Source organism: Gracilinanus agilis, chromosome 3, assembly GCF_016433145.1.
Source record: "Gracilinanus agilis isolate LMUSP501 chromosome 3, AgileGrace, whole genome shotgun sequence".
Taxonomy (NCBI): Eukaryota; Metazoa; Chordata; class Mammalia; order Didelphimorphia; family Didelphidae; genus Gracilinanus; species Gracilinanus agilis.
In genome coordinates, this window is record NC_058132.1 from 338,150,742 (window position 1) to 338,168,212 (window position 17,471).

The 17,471-nt window shown below is 42.1% G+C and overlaps 1 protein-coding gene across 1 annotated transcript in view; it reads left to right on the top strand.

Annotated features, from left to right (window-relative positions):
- SLC12A8 (solute carrier family 12 member 8) overlaps positions 1–17,471 on the top strand; it is a 203,176-nt gene that overhangs the window by 150,586 nt on the left and 35,119 nt on the right. Inside the window, exons 6-8 of the mRNA XM_044669159.1 lie at positions 618–705; positions 1,928–2,015; positions 12,555–12,701. Of these exons, the coding sequence (XP_044525094.1) occupies positions 618–705; positions 1,928–2,015; positions 12,555–12,701 (323 nt within the window). The remainder of the gene's footprint in view (positions 1–617; positions 706–1,927; positions 2,016–12,554; positions 12,702–17,471) is intronic.

The window sequence follows — 17,471 nt, forward strand, 5'->3', positions numbered from 1 at the left end:
TTCCTTCCTTCCTTCCTTCCTTCCTTCCTTCCTTCCCCCCCACCATTCTTCTCTTTCAGAGCTAATTTAGCATTTTAGAGCTTTAAAAAGTGGCTGGTTATCTTGACATTTGGTTGACTCATGATATTGAGAACATTTGAAGCCTGCACTAATAATCTCAAATGCATTGGATGAACCAGGCCTTGTCTTGAGCATTGACTCCTTGTCTCTGATGGGCATCCTTCCAGCTTGGCAGAGGGAGGGCGACTCAGTGTGGAATGTCAAGACCTTTGTGTTGGTTGTCAGATCCCACCACCACCCCTCATTATGTTTGTCCCAAGATAAGATGTTTTTGTTGCCGTCTGGGACTTTTCTCCCCTGACGACTGCCCAGTCTGAACAAAGGTCCCTTTTGTAGCATTGCTGATGCCTCGCAGGTTGCTATGGGAGATTCAGAAAAGAGACTGATTGTGGAGCTGCAGATGGTAGGGATGGCGACGGGTTGGCATCCAGAGAGCACTGGATTGGGGGGCTGAAAGGTGGGGGGACGGGGAAGGACAGCAAATGGGGAAGGATGTTTGACAGTGATAACATGAGCATGATAACACTCTTCTCCCTCTTCCTTTGGGTGCCTTTCAGGAGTCATGGCTGGCTTCAACATGGCTGGTGACCTCAGAGAGCCCGAATCCAACATCCCACTTGGCTCCCTGGCAGCAGTTGGCATCTCGTAAGTTTGCAACTTAATAGGCAGAGGGAGGAGAGCAACTGAGAGAAAGCCAGAGGGGGAGAGAGGGAGGTTTTTCTTTTTTTGTTTAGAGGACTTTCCGCCCCCCAACTGGGACCAGTCTATTTCCTATTCCAATTCCTCTTTACTACCCAGCCAACTGGAAAAATTCAAGTCTGCTCCTTCTTCAAATGATCATCCATGAATACCCTCTGCACTGGCAGGCTCGGGAAAGAGCTGCATCAGTGCAGGAAGAGACAGTTTTTCCCTTTTTCTCCCCTACCCCCAATACCCGAACTATGAACACAGAAGAATTATTAACCTTGAAGTTTCCAAGGTCTTTGAATGTTTAAAATTCCCTCTCCCTTAACTTCTCTGAGACAGGAGCACAAGCTGAGAGCTAAGTGTTAGGATACCTGGCTCTCAGCTCAAATTATGCAGTGACACAGCTGGCTTTGTGATCTGGCCCTTTCTTTCTCCAGCTCATTTTACAGATGAGAAAATGGAGTCAAACAGGGTTAAGTGACTTGCTCTACTGAGACCAGATTTGAACTCAAGAAAAAGCCTGACTCCAGGCTCAACACTCTATCCAATGTACCATCTAGCTACCCCTGTTCATATTTTAGCTCATCATAATAACATAGTCCCTTTTGGCCAGGCCCATGACAATAGTATGGTAGGTAGGATGCTGAAATTAAAGCCAGGAAGACCCAGATTAAAATACTACCTGTAACACTTAGTAGCTGTTGGGAGCAGCCAGGATAGAGATCCAGGTCTGGAAACTGGAAGCTCTGGTTCAAATCTGGCCTCAAACACGTCCTAGCTGTGTGACCTTGGACAAGTCACTTAACCCTCCTTGCCTAACCCTTACCACTCTACTGCCTTGCAGTCGACCCTTAGTCTATATTCTAAGACAAAAAGTTAAAACACAAACACTTAGTAGCTGTGAAACAGCAAACCTGCTAACCTTTACATGCCTCAGGCTTCTTCCTGGGCTGTATTGATTAACTCCCTTCATTGAAGGAATCACAGATCCTTCTCTTTTTTATTTGATTCTTCTTTTTAGGGAAAAAAACCTCTACTAAGATTATTAAATATTTTCTCGTTTCCATGTTGCCTCAGTGTTTCAGTCCCTGCTTTTCTTATATTTTTTGCATTATGAGAGACAGGGGATAAATCCATTTTTATGGTAGGCAGCAAAGTCTGAAATATTGTCTCTTGGCAGGTGGTTTTTCTATATCATCTTTGTCTTTCTGCTGGGTGCCATCTGCACCAGGGAGTCGCTTCGATATGACTTCATGATAGCAGAAAAGGTAAGTCTTATTGCGAGCCTGATTCTGCCATGGCTGTCCCTTTCCAGTATTAAAATGGATGCGTTTTAAGAGGAGGGTTCTGTGAAAAAGGCAACTTTCCATCTTCTGGCTTCAAATCTTTGATTCTTGGTGCTTTTGCTAGATTTGGCGCTAGAATAGGGACTATGGTATCACGAAGGAAGGGAAAGGCCTGGCCTTTATTTTCAGGGTGCTCCTAGATTCTGCCCAGGGTTGTTGGTACAATCAAATGTGAAAAGGTATAAGGAGGATTTTGTACTCTATGTATGAGTTATAATTTTAAAATTCCATTCAATAAATCATAAAGAACAGCCTCCCATATATGGAAGGCATTGTGCTAGAAGCTGGAAATAGGTATGACACAGGTCCTGTTCTCCAGGAATTCACAATCTACATACACCATTTAGAGTTTTTCTTCTAAAAAGAGGAACTGAATAAAAGGAGAGAAGGATCTGTGATTCCTTCAATGAAAGTGCACATACATAGCAAGGAAGCCAAGGGAGAGAGAAGTACAAAGGAGAGGCCCAGGCAAAGTGCTTTAAGAACTTTGGGAAGAGGATGATCACTTTTCACCTGGGAAGAGAGAATGAGGGAAGGCTCGATGGAGTAGGTGGCATCTGGTGTAAGTCTTGGATAAAAGGGGGGGCTTCAACAGATGGAGATGGGGGTCAGAGGAGTCTCTTCCAGACTTGGAAGTGGTGAGACGACCATCTAGTAATAGTCAGGTTTCCATCAACAATGATCATAGGAAGAGGGAAAAATCTTGGAGGTTGATATCACTAAAGAATCTAAATCCTTTATTTTAAACAATGGTACCAACCTTTGCCATCAGCAAACCTTTCCCCAGATCTCTGCATAAGAAGCTAAACAGACTACCCTGAGTTTCCTGTCCTCTCTTTGGCCCTTCCTACTCTTTGAGGAGGAGGCCAGTGAGCAGAGAAAGGCAAGGAGTGAGTATGAAGAGGAAGGACCTTAGAGATAGGGGGATGGCATAGACCCCAACTAGGGTGGAGACTATGGGCCACGGCATGAGCCCCATCCTGACTTCTCCAGGACATTGTGCTCTCACGGAAAGTCTCTGTGGTGCCCGGTGTTTTTTTTGGCTGGGCAAGAGCCCCTTTATTTTCAGATTTAGTGCACTATTCACCGAAAGGAAGGGTAACAAGATTAGTGAATTCTGTACATTCCACAGTGGCATGTTTTAGGAAACAGGTTTTCAACGAGTCTCATCTGGCACCATTGGAAACTCAAGACTTGGAGAAATCCTGATATATTTCAGGGAGCTCCCCAATGTCCCTTCATCCCTCTTTGAGTGCCTAGAAGAAGAGAGGGTCTCCATGATGCCCTTCTAATTTCAAAGAAGCTCAGTGGGGTGAAAGAGTCTCATTAGCCATTTATTTCCTGGGCTTTATTAGGTTTAGGCTTATAACCTTTTCCTTTCTGTGGCATAAATTGCAAGGAAATTCTGTTCCTGGTCTTCATGAGAGAGAATACAAGTGAAACTCACTCCCTACCCTTCCTCTTCCTTTTCCCCTCCTTGTTGCCATTGTTCTTCAGTCGTTTTTAGTTGTGTCTGACTCTTCCTGATCCCATTTGGGGTTTTCTTGACAGAGATATTGGAGTGGTTTGCCATTTTCTTCTCCAGCTCATTTTACAAATGAGGAAACTGAGGCAAACAGGGTTAAATGATTTGCCCAGGGGCACATACCTAGTATCTCCCTGACTTAAGGCCTAGGTTCCTATAGCCTCCATTTAGGAAAATCTGATCAATGAAAATTTGTATTTGTACAACAGTTAAATTAGGAGAAGACTGTTCATGATAGAAAAAGATTCTTGACAGTCTGTTCCTAAGCACAATTGTGAAGAAGCCAAATGTCTTCAACGGTCCCCAATTTCCTTTTTATTTACCTTTCTCTCCTGCCTATAACTGAACATCATGTGCCAGGGCACCCCCTTTCCCCATCAGTCTTTCTCTCTATCCCACTATCAAACCAAGACCTTATAAAAGAAGTTGATGTTAGTCATTTAGGAGTAAAAAATTTTATTCTTTTGAGATGAAAGGAATTGTAGGCATTTGTGAACAAATGGGGAGACATACACGGGGAGGCAGAGGGAACTTTTGCCCCTTAAATCCCATCAGGGAGAGGATTGCTTGCTCTATCTTTGAAGAATTATAATTCTGAAGGTTGGAAGAACCCCTGATTTTAAATGACTATATGATGCAGGAATCCCCTCTGTGACATCCCTTCTTAGTAGACATCTGGCCTTGATTCAAACACCCAAGAGAGTAAGATGTGGTATAAAGAATACGGGCTTTAAATTCAAATCCCATCTCTTACACTTACTGCACATAGGACCATGGACAAGTCACTTAACTTCCCTATATCTCAGTTTCCCCATCAGTAAAATTGAATTAGCAGGCCCCTGAAGTCCCTCCCAGCTTTAAATCTATGATCCTTTGGTCTATAGTGTTGGGATCCTCATTACTGCGCAAGACAACCCAATCCATTGCAAATTAGGCTCTTAACTATTAAGAAATTCTTCATTGCAATGAAGCGAAATCAGTAACCCTAGAATTTCCACACTGGTCCCTTCTGGAGCACAAAGGTTAAGACTGTTTCCTCTTGTACATGACTTCCTTTTGAATCCATATACCCAATTCCCTAAATCGATCCTTCTATGACAATTTTTGGTCCCTGCATTATTCTAGGCTCTCTCTTCTGGACATCCCTAGCTTGTCGTTCTTCAAATGTGGTCCATAGAACAAAAGAGAGCCCTCAAGAAGTGGCCTGATGAGAAAGGTGGTTTCCAATACATCATTTTTGTAAGGCAGACCTTGTTTCTTTTTATACCAGAATTCACTAGAGAGTCTCTATGAACCTTTAAAAGGCTGCAATCTAAATAGAAGAGCCACAGCAGCCCAGAACCAAATAAGCAGAAGTTCCGTTAAAATTCTATCAAACAAAGGCAGGACCGTGGAATCTCTGTGGGTGAAAATTCTATGCTCAGATCATAAAGATGTGGCAGGAGGGCTAGACTAAAGACCCCTTGACCAGGACAAGGAAGCTGAGATGGAAATATTTAATGAGGTTGGGAAAGCTGCTAAATTGGGCCAGGTAGGAGGAATGGAGGGAAGTTCATCACACACACACACACACACACACACACACACACACACACGAGAATAGCTCATTTAGGATGAAATGTGGAGATAAGGTAGCTAGATAGGACAAATGGCTGCTTCCTGACACAGGTAGACACAGAACCCACAAAGAACGGAAATATACAGCTTTGGGTTCTGAGTAGTGAGCAGGAACTGGTACAGGAAATCTCTGTGGGTGAACGAAGACAAACCCGCCCCAGGCAACTCCCCCAAAGCAGACTCCTTGGCTGAGTGCTCTCGGTAATTTCCACTGCCACCACCCAGGAGAATTCCAGAAGGGAGGAAGAGTTTCTTTTCCTTCAGAGACCTTGGAACCGAGGTCTTTCCCCTCGATTTTTCTTTGGCTCCCATCTTCTATAATGATGGACATAGAAGAAAGCAGAGTGGAAATGGAGTCAGAGGACCCAGTTCTGCTAATTTAGCTTCTTTGTGATCTCATCAGATCATGCTTTTGGTCTCAGTTTCCCCATTTGTAAAATGAGATGGTTGGATTCAGTGACTTCTAAGGTCCCTTCCAGCCTTTTTGAGCTACAGTAACATAAGCTCCACTAAGCCAGATAAGGTGCCTAAACTAAAATGTCTCAGGATCACAGGTCTTGAGTTGGAAAGGACCTCAGAGATCATTTAGCCCACATCCTTTGTTTTACAGATGAAGAAACTGGCACTGGGACATTCAGTGCCTTGCCTAAGGTCACAGGGCAGTTAGCTTCAGTGGTGAATTTGAACTCAGGCTCTCTAATGTCAATTTAGTGTCTTTTCCTGCTGTATATGGTGATCTTGGCAAAACACATATGTGTATGTGTGTGTGTGTGTGTGTGTGTGTGTGTATATATATATATATATATATATATGGAGAGAGAGAGAGAGTGTCTCGTTTCTAAGTTCAATTTGGCTCAATACAATATGAAAATATGGCTTTTGCAGGCTGTGACACAATTATTTTGTTATATGTATTGACATACTTACTACAGGCCATTCAGCTAAGTAGATCAAAGGTGTGTATCTGGATGATCCAAGTTCAATTCTGACTGTGTGACTTGATGAACTGGCGAGGTGTGATCCTGGACAAGTCACTTCTCAATCCTCCAGACAATTCCCTAAGACCTTTAGGGATAGAGAAGGGATTGTTAATAGGAATTTCCTCTCTCTCTTTTTTTTTTTACTTTATTTTTAAAATTTATATATACATATATATTTCATTTTCCCTTTTTTCATTTATTTTTATTTTATTACTTAATTTAGAATATTTTTCCATGGTTACATGATTCATGTTCTATTCCCTCCCCTCTTCCCACCCCCTCCCATAGCCAATACACAATTCCACTGGGTTTTACATATGTCATTGATCCAGATCTATTTCCATATTATTGATATTTGCACTAGGGTGATCATCTAGAGCAGTGGTTCCCAAACTTTTTTGGCATACCGCCCCCTTTCCAGAAAAAATATTAATTAGCGCCCCCTGGAAATTATGAAAGTATTTATTGAACTCAGAATAGAATGTAATACAAAAAATGTATGGCCATCACCGCTATCCTGGATTGCTGCAGCACCCACCAGGGGGCGGTGGTGCCCACTTTGGGAATCACTGGTTTAGAGTCTGCATCCCCAATCATAGGAGTTTCCTCTCTTGGGAGTTCTTTATCCCAGTGAAATCCCAGGTCTTGCCCAGTCCCTGAGTACAGACCAATGTGTCTTCATATTGTCTTCCTTCTCTGCCATGGAAGCTCCTCGAGGACAGGGATTGTTTCACTCTTGTCTTTGTATTCTCAGCATCTAGCACGATGTCTAGCAACTGGTAGATGCTTCTTGTTGATGTTGTTTTGCCCTTCAGTTTTGTCCTATTCTTCATGACCCTGTGGACCACAGCCTACCAATACTGTCCACAGGCTTTTCTTGGTAAAGATACTGGAGTGGTTTGCCATTTTACTCTGTAGTGGATTAAGACCAGCAGGATTAAGTGACTTGTCCAGGGTCACATAGGTAGTAAATGTCTGAGGCTAGATTTGAACTCGGGTCTCTTTGACTCCAGTAGATGCTTTGTTGTTGTCATTTCAGTCATGTCTGATTCTTCATGACACCCTTTGGAGTTTTCTTGGCTATACTGGAATAATTTTCTATTTCTCCAGCTCATTTGACAGATGAGACAAACAGGGTTAAGTGACTTGCCCAGGGTCATGCAGCTAGTGAGTATCTGAGGCTGGATTTGAACTCATGAAGAGGAGTCTTCCTGACTTTAAGATTGACATTCTATTCACTGTGCCACCTTATTGACTGATAATGGGCAATGATAACAGTTTGCATTTATATAATAATTACTAGGTACCAGACATTGTGCTTTGCAATCATTAGTTCATTTGAGCTTTATACCAAACCTGAGAGGTAGATATTGTTATCCTCATTTTACAGATAAGGAAACTGGGGCAAACAGAGATTAAATGACTTGCCCAGGATCATAGAGATAATAAACTTTTCAGGCCAGATTTGATCAAGTCAAATTTGATTTGATTTTTGATTCATTTGATTGAGGTCAAGGCATAGAGTGCCACGGGCCTGGAGTCAGAAAGACTAAAGTTCAAATTTGAACTCAGACACTTAGAAACTGTGTGGCCCTGGGCAAGTCACTTAATCCTGTCTCCTCATTTTTAAAATAAGTGGGAAAAGGAAATGGTAGACCACTCCAAGAAATCCCCAAAAAGGGGGTCACAAAAAGTGTGACAGGCCTGAAAGGACCGAGCTACAACAAGTTCCTGGCGCCTGGTCCAGCGCTCTTACCACTGCCCCACCTAGCCAGATGATTGATAATGAGAGAGGATTGTGTGCCCCTGTCTCTTCCTACCTCTGTCCTTCCACATGGGTCTCAGCTTTAACATCCTCTCTTATTTTCCTGGGCATTGAAGAAGCAAGAGCATAGCAGTTCAGTTCAACAAGTTTCTTAAGTGACCTCTGAAGTTCCCTCCAATTTGTCCTGCATAGATCTCATTTGGACACTTGTTTGCATGTTGGCTCTCCTGTGAAAATGTGTCCTTTTTGAGGCCAGACATGTTATTTTTGCCTTTCTAGTTCTTCTTCCCAGCTCTCAGTAGCATGTCTAGTCCATAGTAAGTGCTTAATAAATGATTGTTGACTGTCTCAAGCAAGACAGGCTAGACCCTGGATATAAGATGAAAAATGACAGAGCCCTTATCCTCACACTGGGCTAGGACCTGTAGACAAATGACCATAATGCAAGATAGAATAAGGTAAATGAATAGAAGAAATCATTGGGTCTAGGGTCAGGAAGACTCCTCTTTATAAATTCAAATCTGGCCTCAGACACTTACTAACTGCATGGCCCTGGGCAAGTCACTTGAACCCTGTTTGCCTCTGTTCCTCATCTGTCAAATGAGTTGGAGAAGGACAAACTAGTCTAGTATGAGATGGCATGAGAGATTCAGAAGAGGAAAAATCACCTCTATTGGGGGTTAAGGAATCAGGGAACACTTTTTAGAAGAGGTGACATGAATTGGACCTGAAGGGGAAAATGCAGCAGGAATCCATTTCAGACATTTTCTTGGCAAAGATCCTGGAGCAGTTTGCCATTTCCTTCTTTAGCTCATTTTACATGAGGAAAGTGAGGCAAACAGGATTAAGTGACTTGTCCAGGATCACACAACTAGTAAGTATCTGAGGCTGGATTTGAACTCAGAAAGATGAGTCTTCCTGATTCTAAACCTAGTGCTCTGTCCACTGCACCTCCTAGCTTGGAAGAAGAAAGAAGGAACAATAAGGAAGAAAGATGAAGTATGGCCAAAGAGATAAGGACAAAATTCCCTCCCACCCACAAAAAAAGCATTTCAAATTACTGAAAGCATGAGAGGAAGGAATATCAAGGAGAGGAATGATTGACGGTACTAAATATTACAGAGAGGTCAAGGTGAGGGGGAATGAGAAATGGGACGAGGTTATTACATTTAACCACTAAGAGGTAATTGATAATTTTATTGAGAGTTGCTTCAGTAGGAGGAAGTCTTTTTAAATAGGGTTACAGAGTAAGGAGTGAAGAAGGTAGAATCGGGAGAGTGGATATAGACTATTCAAGAAGAGATGGGACTTAAAGGAAAAGAAAGATAAAGGGAAGGTATTTTTAGGAAAAAAAGAGGTCTGAGTTTATTTTATTCACTTCATAGTTTTCCTATCACACTCCCCCATCAGCTGTTCCAAACTGTTTTCTCTTTCCAGTCCCCTACTCTACTCCATCTTCATTTTCTCAGCAAATAATCTTATATCCTACTTTAAGAAGGTTTTTTTTTTTTTTTTGTAGTTGTTCAGTCATTTCAATCATGTCTGACTCTGTCCTTATTTGGGACTTTCTTGGCAAAGGTATTAGAGTGATTTGCTATTTCCTTCTCCAGCTCATTTTATAGACAAAGAAACTGAGGCAAACAGGGTGAAGTGACTTGCCTGGGGTCACCCAACTAGTAAGTATCTGAGGCTGGATTTGAACTCATGATGTTGACTCTATCCACTGTGCCACCTAACTGCCCTTAAAGAAGAGTAGAGTGGGGAACTGGTGGAAAGAGAAAACAGTCTGGAATAGCTGCTAGGAGAGTGTGATAGGAAAACCAAGGCACAAATAAAAGGATTTCTCTAAGCTGAAATTTAAGTTTGCTAGCTAGAGGCTCTCATCAATAAGATTTATGGTAGAAGAACAGAGAAGGCTGAGCATGGAGGCTACCCAGTGTGGCATAGAAATGGATGAGAACAGTTGAAGGGCAAGGGCAAAGGAGAGGATATTGATGAGATGACTGACCCTTTGGCCAATATGTGAAGAAAGGGAATAAACCTAGAAGAGATGGTATTGAGTGATCATAGCAAAGCAGGGGTCTGGAAGCAGCAGATCACCTGATTCTGCAGTTCTAGGATATGAAGGAAGAAGGATAAAGGGAAGGTATTTTTAGGAAAAAAAAGTGGTCAACAGCAGAGTGCCTAAGACTTCGGTGCCCTTAGGCGAAGGCTTGATTTCAGTTAGTGTAGTCTGGAGGTGGAAGGAGTGGGAGCTTCAGGATTAAAGAGAATTGCTTTACTGTAGAGTGGGCTTGAAAAGGGCCCAGCAGCAGGGTCTTTTTTGGCTTTATAGCTCAAATAAAGCTTTATAGAGTCCTTTAAGCCTTACCTTCAAGTGCAGGCCAGACTGCTTTTCAGGCCTTTATTTAGGATTTCTGAACACTAATCACAGTCCCCTGTTGTCTTAGCCACAGAAACCTCCCTGAGCTAGTTGCTCTCTTTCCTCAATCCTCTCTGCCTGGAAGAAATTCCACACAGTGAGTGGTCCCTACTTGTAATTTCTTTCTAACCAACTGATCAATATTCCTTTCTGGCTACCCTGGAAATTCCCTCCATCTGCATCAAATTATTTGGCTTTCTGGTTCCTCGTTTCTATAAACAACTTCCTTTTGTTGGAGTATGCTGTAAGATCTCTTGCTTCTCTGCCCTCATCGCTTGAATTCCTAAAGTTCAATAGCTTTTATTTTTTCAATCCTGTCCCCACCTCTCAGATTCATATATCCTGTTCTCAACACCTCCTTCCTGATTCTAAATTGTCTGTGCCAGGATTGTTTATTCTTGAAAACATTAGCATTCTTAAAACTCATTAAAAGATAAGTTTTATTGAAGCCTTAAAAAAAATTACAGCCATTTCCTGATGTAACATTTCCCCCCACTCCCCCACCCCACCCCTGCCCCCATTTGAACCTTCCTTTGTAAGAGAGAAACAGTCAAACAAAACTTCCTGATAAAGCAACTGTGGCTGACTAAGGATGCAACATTCTGGACCTCCTCGACTTCTTCTGAGAGGAGCAAATTGGGTTCCATCATCTACCAAAACTCACAATTACATTACAGCTGTTTTTTCTTTTCAGACAGATACATTTTGTTCATTTGCTTTTAGTCAGATCCAACTCTTCATGACCCTATTTGGAATTTTCTTGGCAAAAATACTGGAGTGTTTTGCCATTTCCTCCTCTAGCTTATTTGACAGATGAGGAAACTGACAAACTAAGTTAAGTGACTGGCCCAGGGTCACACAGCTAGGAAGTGTCTGAGACCAGATTTGAACTCAAGAAGACTCATCTTCCTGACTCTAACCACTGTGCCATCTAGGAGCTCAGAGATGCATTTTAGGTACATCCATTTTGAGGGTCAAGGGAAGCTTCTCCACATATAACCACCACTCATTTTTTTGTATTGCTTTCCGATTTACAAAATCTCTCCTCACAAACAACTATCTGAAGTAGGAGATTTTAGCACTATCACCCCCAAGTTACAGATGGGTGATACTTGCCTAGAGTCACTTGGGTTGTAAATAGGCAAAGGGAGCCCCTAAATTCATTGCTCTTTCTAGTATATCATGTGAAAAGAATAAAAAACCATGAATTAGTCCCACCATTCAATTGTATCAGACCCCCAAAGCAACCCATCCTCAGGTCCCATTCATTTATAGACAATAAGACCCTAACAAAAAAGCCGGCACTAATTAGTAAGGAAAAATGAAATGTAGCAACTTTTAAAAATAGCTCACAGGAAGGCTGGAGACAATAAAAACATCGTATCGGAAACTTGGAAAGAATTTACGCCATGTAACAAAAAACTTTGGCACTACAGGTGGAGGGAGGAGAGGGAGAAGATGCTGACTAGCAAAGGGGAGAATCCTATACAGGCTGAAAGACATCTTTACTGCAAGGAGGGGAAAACAGAATGCTTTAATGCAGGTACAAAGCCGACATTCAGAAGGCCATAAGGAATGATAGGAACATCTCTCAAATGATTCCACAGCCAGAAAAAGAGAAAATCTGGAGCCAGAGAGTCAGTGAGAATTCTGAGGAAATGTTGAACAAATGTAACCTTAGGAATGCAGAAGAACTCACAGAGAGAATCAGTGCTTCAGTTCTTCCTGGAGAAGGTGTTCAAGGGACGTCAATGCATCAATGATGGGAGGATGAAAGTCTGTACCCAGGAGGGGCAGGCATGGATGGGTTGCAATCTGAACCAGTGGAGAGAGCATCCATTAAAGAGTTCAAGAATCCATTTGAGAAATTCATCAGTAGAATGTAAGCTCCTTTGGGGCAAGGACTATTTTGTTTTTGTTTTGATTCCTAGCACCTAGCCCAGTCCTTGGCACAGAGTAGGGCTTGCCTACAGATGTGCCAGTTGGGGAGGGGGGGATCCAATCCACCCTGTGGGGTGTGGAGTCAGGGAACAGGACAGCTATCACAAGATGGTGATTGGGGTGAGCCTAGATCTTCTTCACGTGATCCTGTGTTGGATAGGTGGATTTGTTCTCAAGGGTAGCTCATTCATTCTCTCCCCTTCTCTTTCAGGTGTCCTTAGTGGGCTTCCTATTCCTCTTGGGGCTATATATCTCATCACTGGCATCCTGTATGGGGGGTCTGTATGGAGCCCCCCGAATACTACAATGCATTGCTCAGGAGAAAGTGGTCCCAGCGCTGACATTTCTGGGGCATGGGGTGAGTTATGTACTGGCAAAAATTTGACAGAAATGATGCTTGCACTGACCTCTCTGGACAGGCAGCAATTCTGTAGGCATCTTTAGTATTGGCCACAAGATTCCAGCTCGAGAGTTGGAAAGGGTCTTAGAAATCAGCCAGTTACTTCTCATTTTCTAGAAGAGAAAACCCAAACTCAGAAAGGCTACACAACTTATCTAAGGTTGCACAGGTTGTGTGAGCAAAGCTGAGATTCAAACTCATGTCCTTCCAAATCCACGACTCTTGCCAGTAAACCACACGGCCTTATAAAGGAATCGATCTTCCTGCTCCCAACGCATACACACACCTTTTGGGAAAAGTTTCTAGGTTTTGTGGATCAATGACATTTTACCCTAGAATGTGGTGGTTATTTCACTCAGTTCAATACACCAGCTTATTTATGCTGGGTTGACAGAAAACCACAGAGGAAATCCTTCCAAGGGTTTCTTTGGGAGTCAGAGCATTTCACTCCTACCCTCCTGCCCACTTGTAATTGCAGCAGATACAAGGATTTTTCCTTTCTTACTATTGAATCGGTCCTGATTTGGTCAGCACATTTCCCCATAGCTCTGGCCAGCAGATTAGTGGTGTAAAGAACATTGGATTTGGAGACAGAAGGCCTGGCTTTGAATCTGAATCCTGATCCTCCTTAGACTTCGCAAGAAAATTGCTTGGCATCTCTGGGTCTCAGTTTCTTCATCTGTAAAATGGAGATGACATTTGCATTCAACTCATGGGGTTCTTTGGGCTCTTAAACAAAATGTCTGCAATCTTAAAGGGCTATCTGTATAAGTGGAAGCTAGTGCCATTGTAATCTGACCATGGGGATATGGCCTGTGGGAGCATGTAGAAGAACAAAAGGAGATTTGCAGATTTGCTTGATTGTTTCTCTGACTTACTAGGGAAAGTCCAAGTTGGGTGGGGGTGTTACATCAGGAGATGACTATTTAAAATATATATATATATGCATATATATATTTTAATGCTTCAATAAAACTGTTTTCAGGCCAGAAGTATCTCAACCTTAGATCAGTAAGGTTCTCTTGTTCTGAAGATGTTTTCTGATAGCTATTGACGAAATGGAGAGTAGAGGAGGCAGGGAGGGAGAAGGAGAGAGGGGGAGAGAGAGAGGGAGAGAGAGAGGGAGAGAGGGAGGTAGAGAGAGAAAGAGAGAGAGAAAGAGAGGGAGAGAGAGGGAGAGGGAGAGGGAAAGAAGGAGAGGGGGAGAGAGGGGGGGGAGGGGAAGGAGACCATTTCTTTTCTCTTTTGAAGAGAAAAAGCCAAGGTAAGAATCATTGCCCTCTCAGTCTCAGTTAAGCCATTGAGGAGATTCTGTGGCTGGTTCTTTCTAGGAGAAAATGAAGACATTAATGTATTCCAAAGAGGGTATGGATTCTCCCTGTGTTCTTAAGGAGCCTAGGAAGTCACTGGGGCTCCAGATTGGTGCTTGGTAAATCCCTGAATTCTTCAGCCATTAGAGCCTATCTGGGAAAACTCACCAATGGGATTATCTTAGAGGAGCTAGAGTGACAAGGCAGAGATGATTGGTTTCCATAAGGGTGTATAGCCAGGGCAGAGGGATGCCTCTCCTGGGTTCTTCACCCTGCTTTATTTATCTCCCTTCTCTATAATGTCTTATTATTGATAATCCATCCATACCTCTTGTCCAGGCTAGCAGGATGAGATAGTTTCTCAACTTAGTTACTTTGTGGAGGTAGTTACTTAAATATATTCAGGGTATCCCCAAAGTCTTAGTGCATGTTGAAGCCATTAAAACTTAATGCTATTTAACTAATAAAACTTAAAACTCAAATAAGGTCATGGAGAGTTGGACACAATATTTGTTGGTGTTCAGTCTTTCCAGTTATGTCCAACTCTCCATGACCTTATTTGGAGCTTTCTTGGCAAAGATACTAGAGTGGTTGGCTATTTTCTTCTCCAACTCATTTGATATATGAGGAAACTGAGGCAAATAGGATGAATTGACTTGTCCGGGGTCACACGGTTAGTAAGTGTCTGAAATTGGATTTGCATACAGGTTTTCTTGACTCCAGGCCTGGCACTTTCACCCCATTATAATATATTTAAATTTAAATAAACATTAAATTTAAAATACACATACTTTTCATGTTAAAGAAAGTTCCCTTCCTCAAGATTATAGGATCCTGGCTGTACAGTTTTCAAAATCACACAGATTGAGAGTGACAGAGCTGGGCTTCACTCCCAAGTTCCTAAGATCATGGATCTAGAGTTGACAGGTTGTTCCCCTAATTATGGCCAGTGAATCAGAACAAAGAGCCCCTGGGAAATGTTTAATAAAATCATTAACACAAGACAACATAGACAATGTTAATTTATAGTTTTCTAAGTCAATGTGCTGCAGCCATGACATTTCTATTTGAATTTGACACTACAATCTAGACCAACTGCCTCATTTCCTGAAAAAGGAAAATAGAACCCCAGAGACTTAAAGTGATTTATCCCAAGGCAGTAAAGGGCAGAGGTGGGATCGAACTCATGTCTGATGACTTCCAGTTCAGTACTACATGGCTCTTAACTGTAGAGCCAGTACTTTTTCTACTATAGCACCATAATATTTGGTTTCTACAATCTCCAATTGGAGAATTGTATGCTTATCCAATTCTTTCCCTTCCCTGATTTGTTTGAGGACTTAGAATAGTAGCTTCATGTTTTCTACCATTTCTAGGGAGACAGAGTCAGATTTTGTATTAAAGGTAGAGCCAAAAAGCAGCCAAAGATGTAAAATGACCCTCTTCAGGACTATTAAGGATTGCACAATAACAAAAACCAGAGCCATAGCCGTAGGTATAAAACATATAAATTCTGCCAGTGTTATGGCACACCATTTGTAATAGTCATAGAGTTGTAGTATATGGTGAATGAACTGAGGCACTTTGTGAAACCAAAAATCAAGGGCTCCCTGCATAAAAGAGCAGAGAAGCACGGAGAAACTAGAGACTATAAACAACTTCCTAGCAAAGCCCATTTTCAGTATCTTTGTAGGTGATTAACCTAGCGGTGCTCGCCAAACTGTGATAAGGGGATAATGTGGCTGATAACAGGGGAGCTGGGTGTCTGGGTGAGGTCAAGAAAATCAGAACCCCCAGGTTGGTTCTGCAGGGGTATTTATAGTCCCAGCTCAAACTGTCAGGTCTTGGGACTGGCACCTGCTGGGCCAAAGTTCCATTCCCCTAACTGCCAGGATTGCCTAGGGTAATTTGCAAATGCAAGAGATCTTGCATAAATCCTGCATTACAATATTCTCCCATGAATCTTCTGTAGGGATTTCACTCTACATGGTAGAAGTCTGTCTCTAGCATTGTGCAACTGCTAGGGAAGCCCTTGGCTCATCTATCATTCCTTCATCTAACTATAGTAGCATCCTACCTTCTTTTCCAATAATACATTTACCAAAGATTCCCATTTTCCTACTTTGTGCACATAAGACAACACTGCAGCCTTCTGACACCCACCATGCACCTTTTCATTTGATTCACCTCCAATTTTACTGCTTTAGAAAAAGGAGTATTCTGTGAACCTCAGTAATTAAGCATCACAAGAGAAGATATTGATGAGTTTTTGTGACAGGGAGTCAACTGTAATAATTGAAAGCTGTGAACTGTTTCTCAAATGCAATTCAGCTTATCTTCTTTCTCCTTTTCAGTATTGTCCCTGGCTTATATTCAGGGACTGTCCAAGATATATGTTGTTGTTGTTCAGTCATTTTAGTCATGTCTAACTCTTAGTGGCCCCATTTGGGGTTTTCTCAGCAAAGATACTGGAGTGTTTTTTTCCATATCCTTCTCCAGTTCATTTTACAGATGAGGAAACTGAGGCAAATAGGATTAAGTCACTTGCCAAGGGTCACACAACTAGGAAGTGTTTGAGGCCAGATACATACACACACACACACACACACACACACACACACACACACACATCCCCCCCCCCCCCACACACACACAAATTCCCTATCTGTGGGAGCTGCTATTAAATGAGTACCATCCTCTCGAGGAGAAAAATGTATGCAGGACACACTTTTAAGTCTAATATAAAATTTTAACATTTCTTCATCACTTTCTTAGGTCTAGACCAGTGATTCCCAAAGTGGGCGCTACCTCCCCCTGGTGGGTGCTGCAGCAATCCAGGGGAGGCGGTGATGGCCACAGGTGCATTTATCTTTCCTAATAATTGCTATTAAAATTTAAAAAAAAATAATTTCCAGGGGGCTAAGTAATATTTTTTCTGGAAAGGGGGCGGTAGGCTAAAAAAGTTTAGGAACCACTGGTATAGACAATCCTCAAAATAATAAATCAAGCTGCAGTTTATAGCATTTGCCAATTTCTGAGTTGTACATACTCTCAATGAAAATTTTAAAAATGGCTTTCATGAGCCAGTATGGGCTGACCCCAGCACACCCTTGTATATATGTATATACTACTAGAAAAAAAACTCAATTTACTGCCCATCTAGCTGCATACTATAGTTTAAAAAATAACAATAAGTATTTGTTATCCATTTATTTGGTTGTTAGCTGAATATCTTTTTTTTTTTTAAACAACAACATATCTTCTGCCTTAGAATCAATACTGTGTATTGGTTCCAAGGCAGAAGAGCTGTAAGGGCTAGATAATGGGGGCTAAGTGACTTGCCCAGGGTCACACAGGTAGGAAGTATCTGAGGTCAGATTTAAAATCAAGACCATCTGTCTCTAGGCTTGACTCTTAT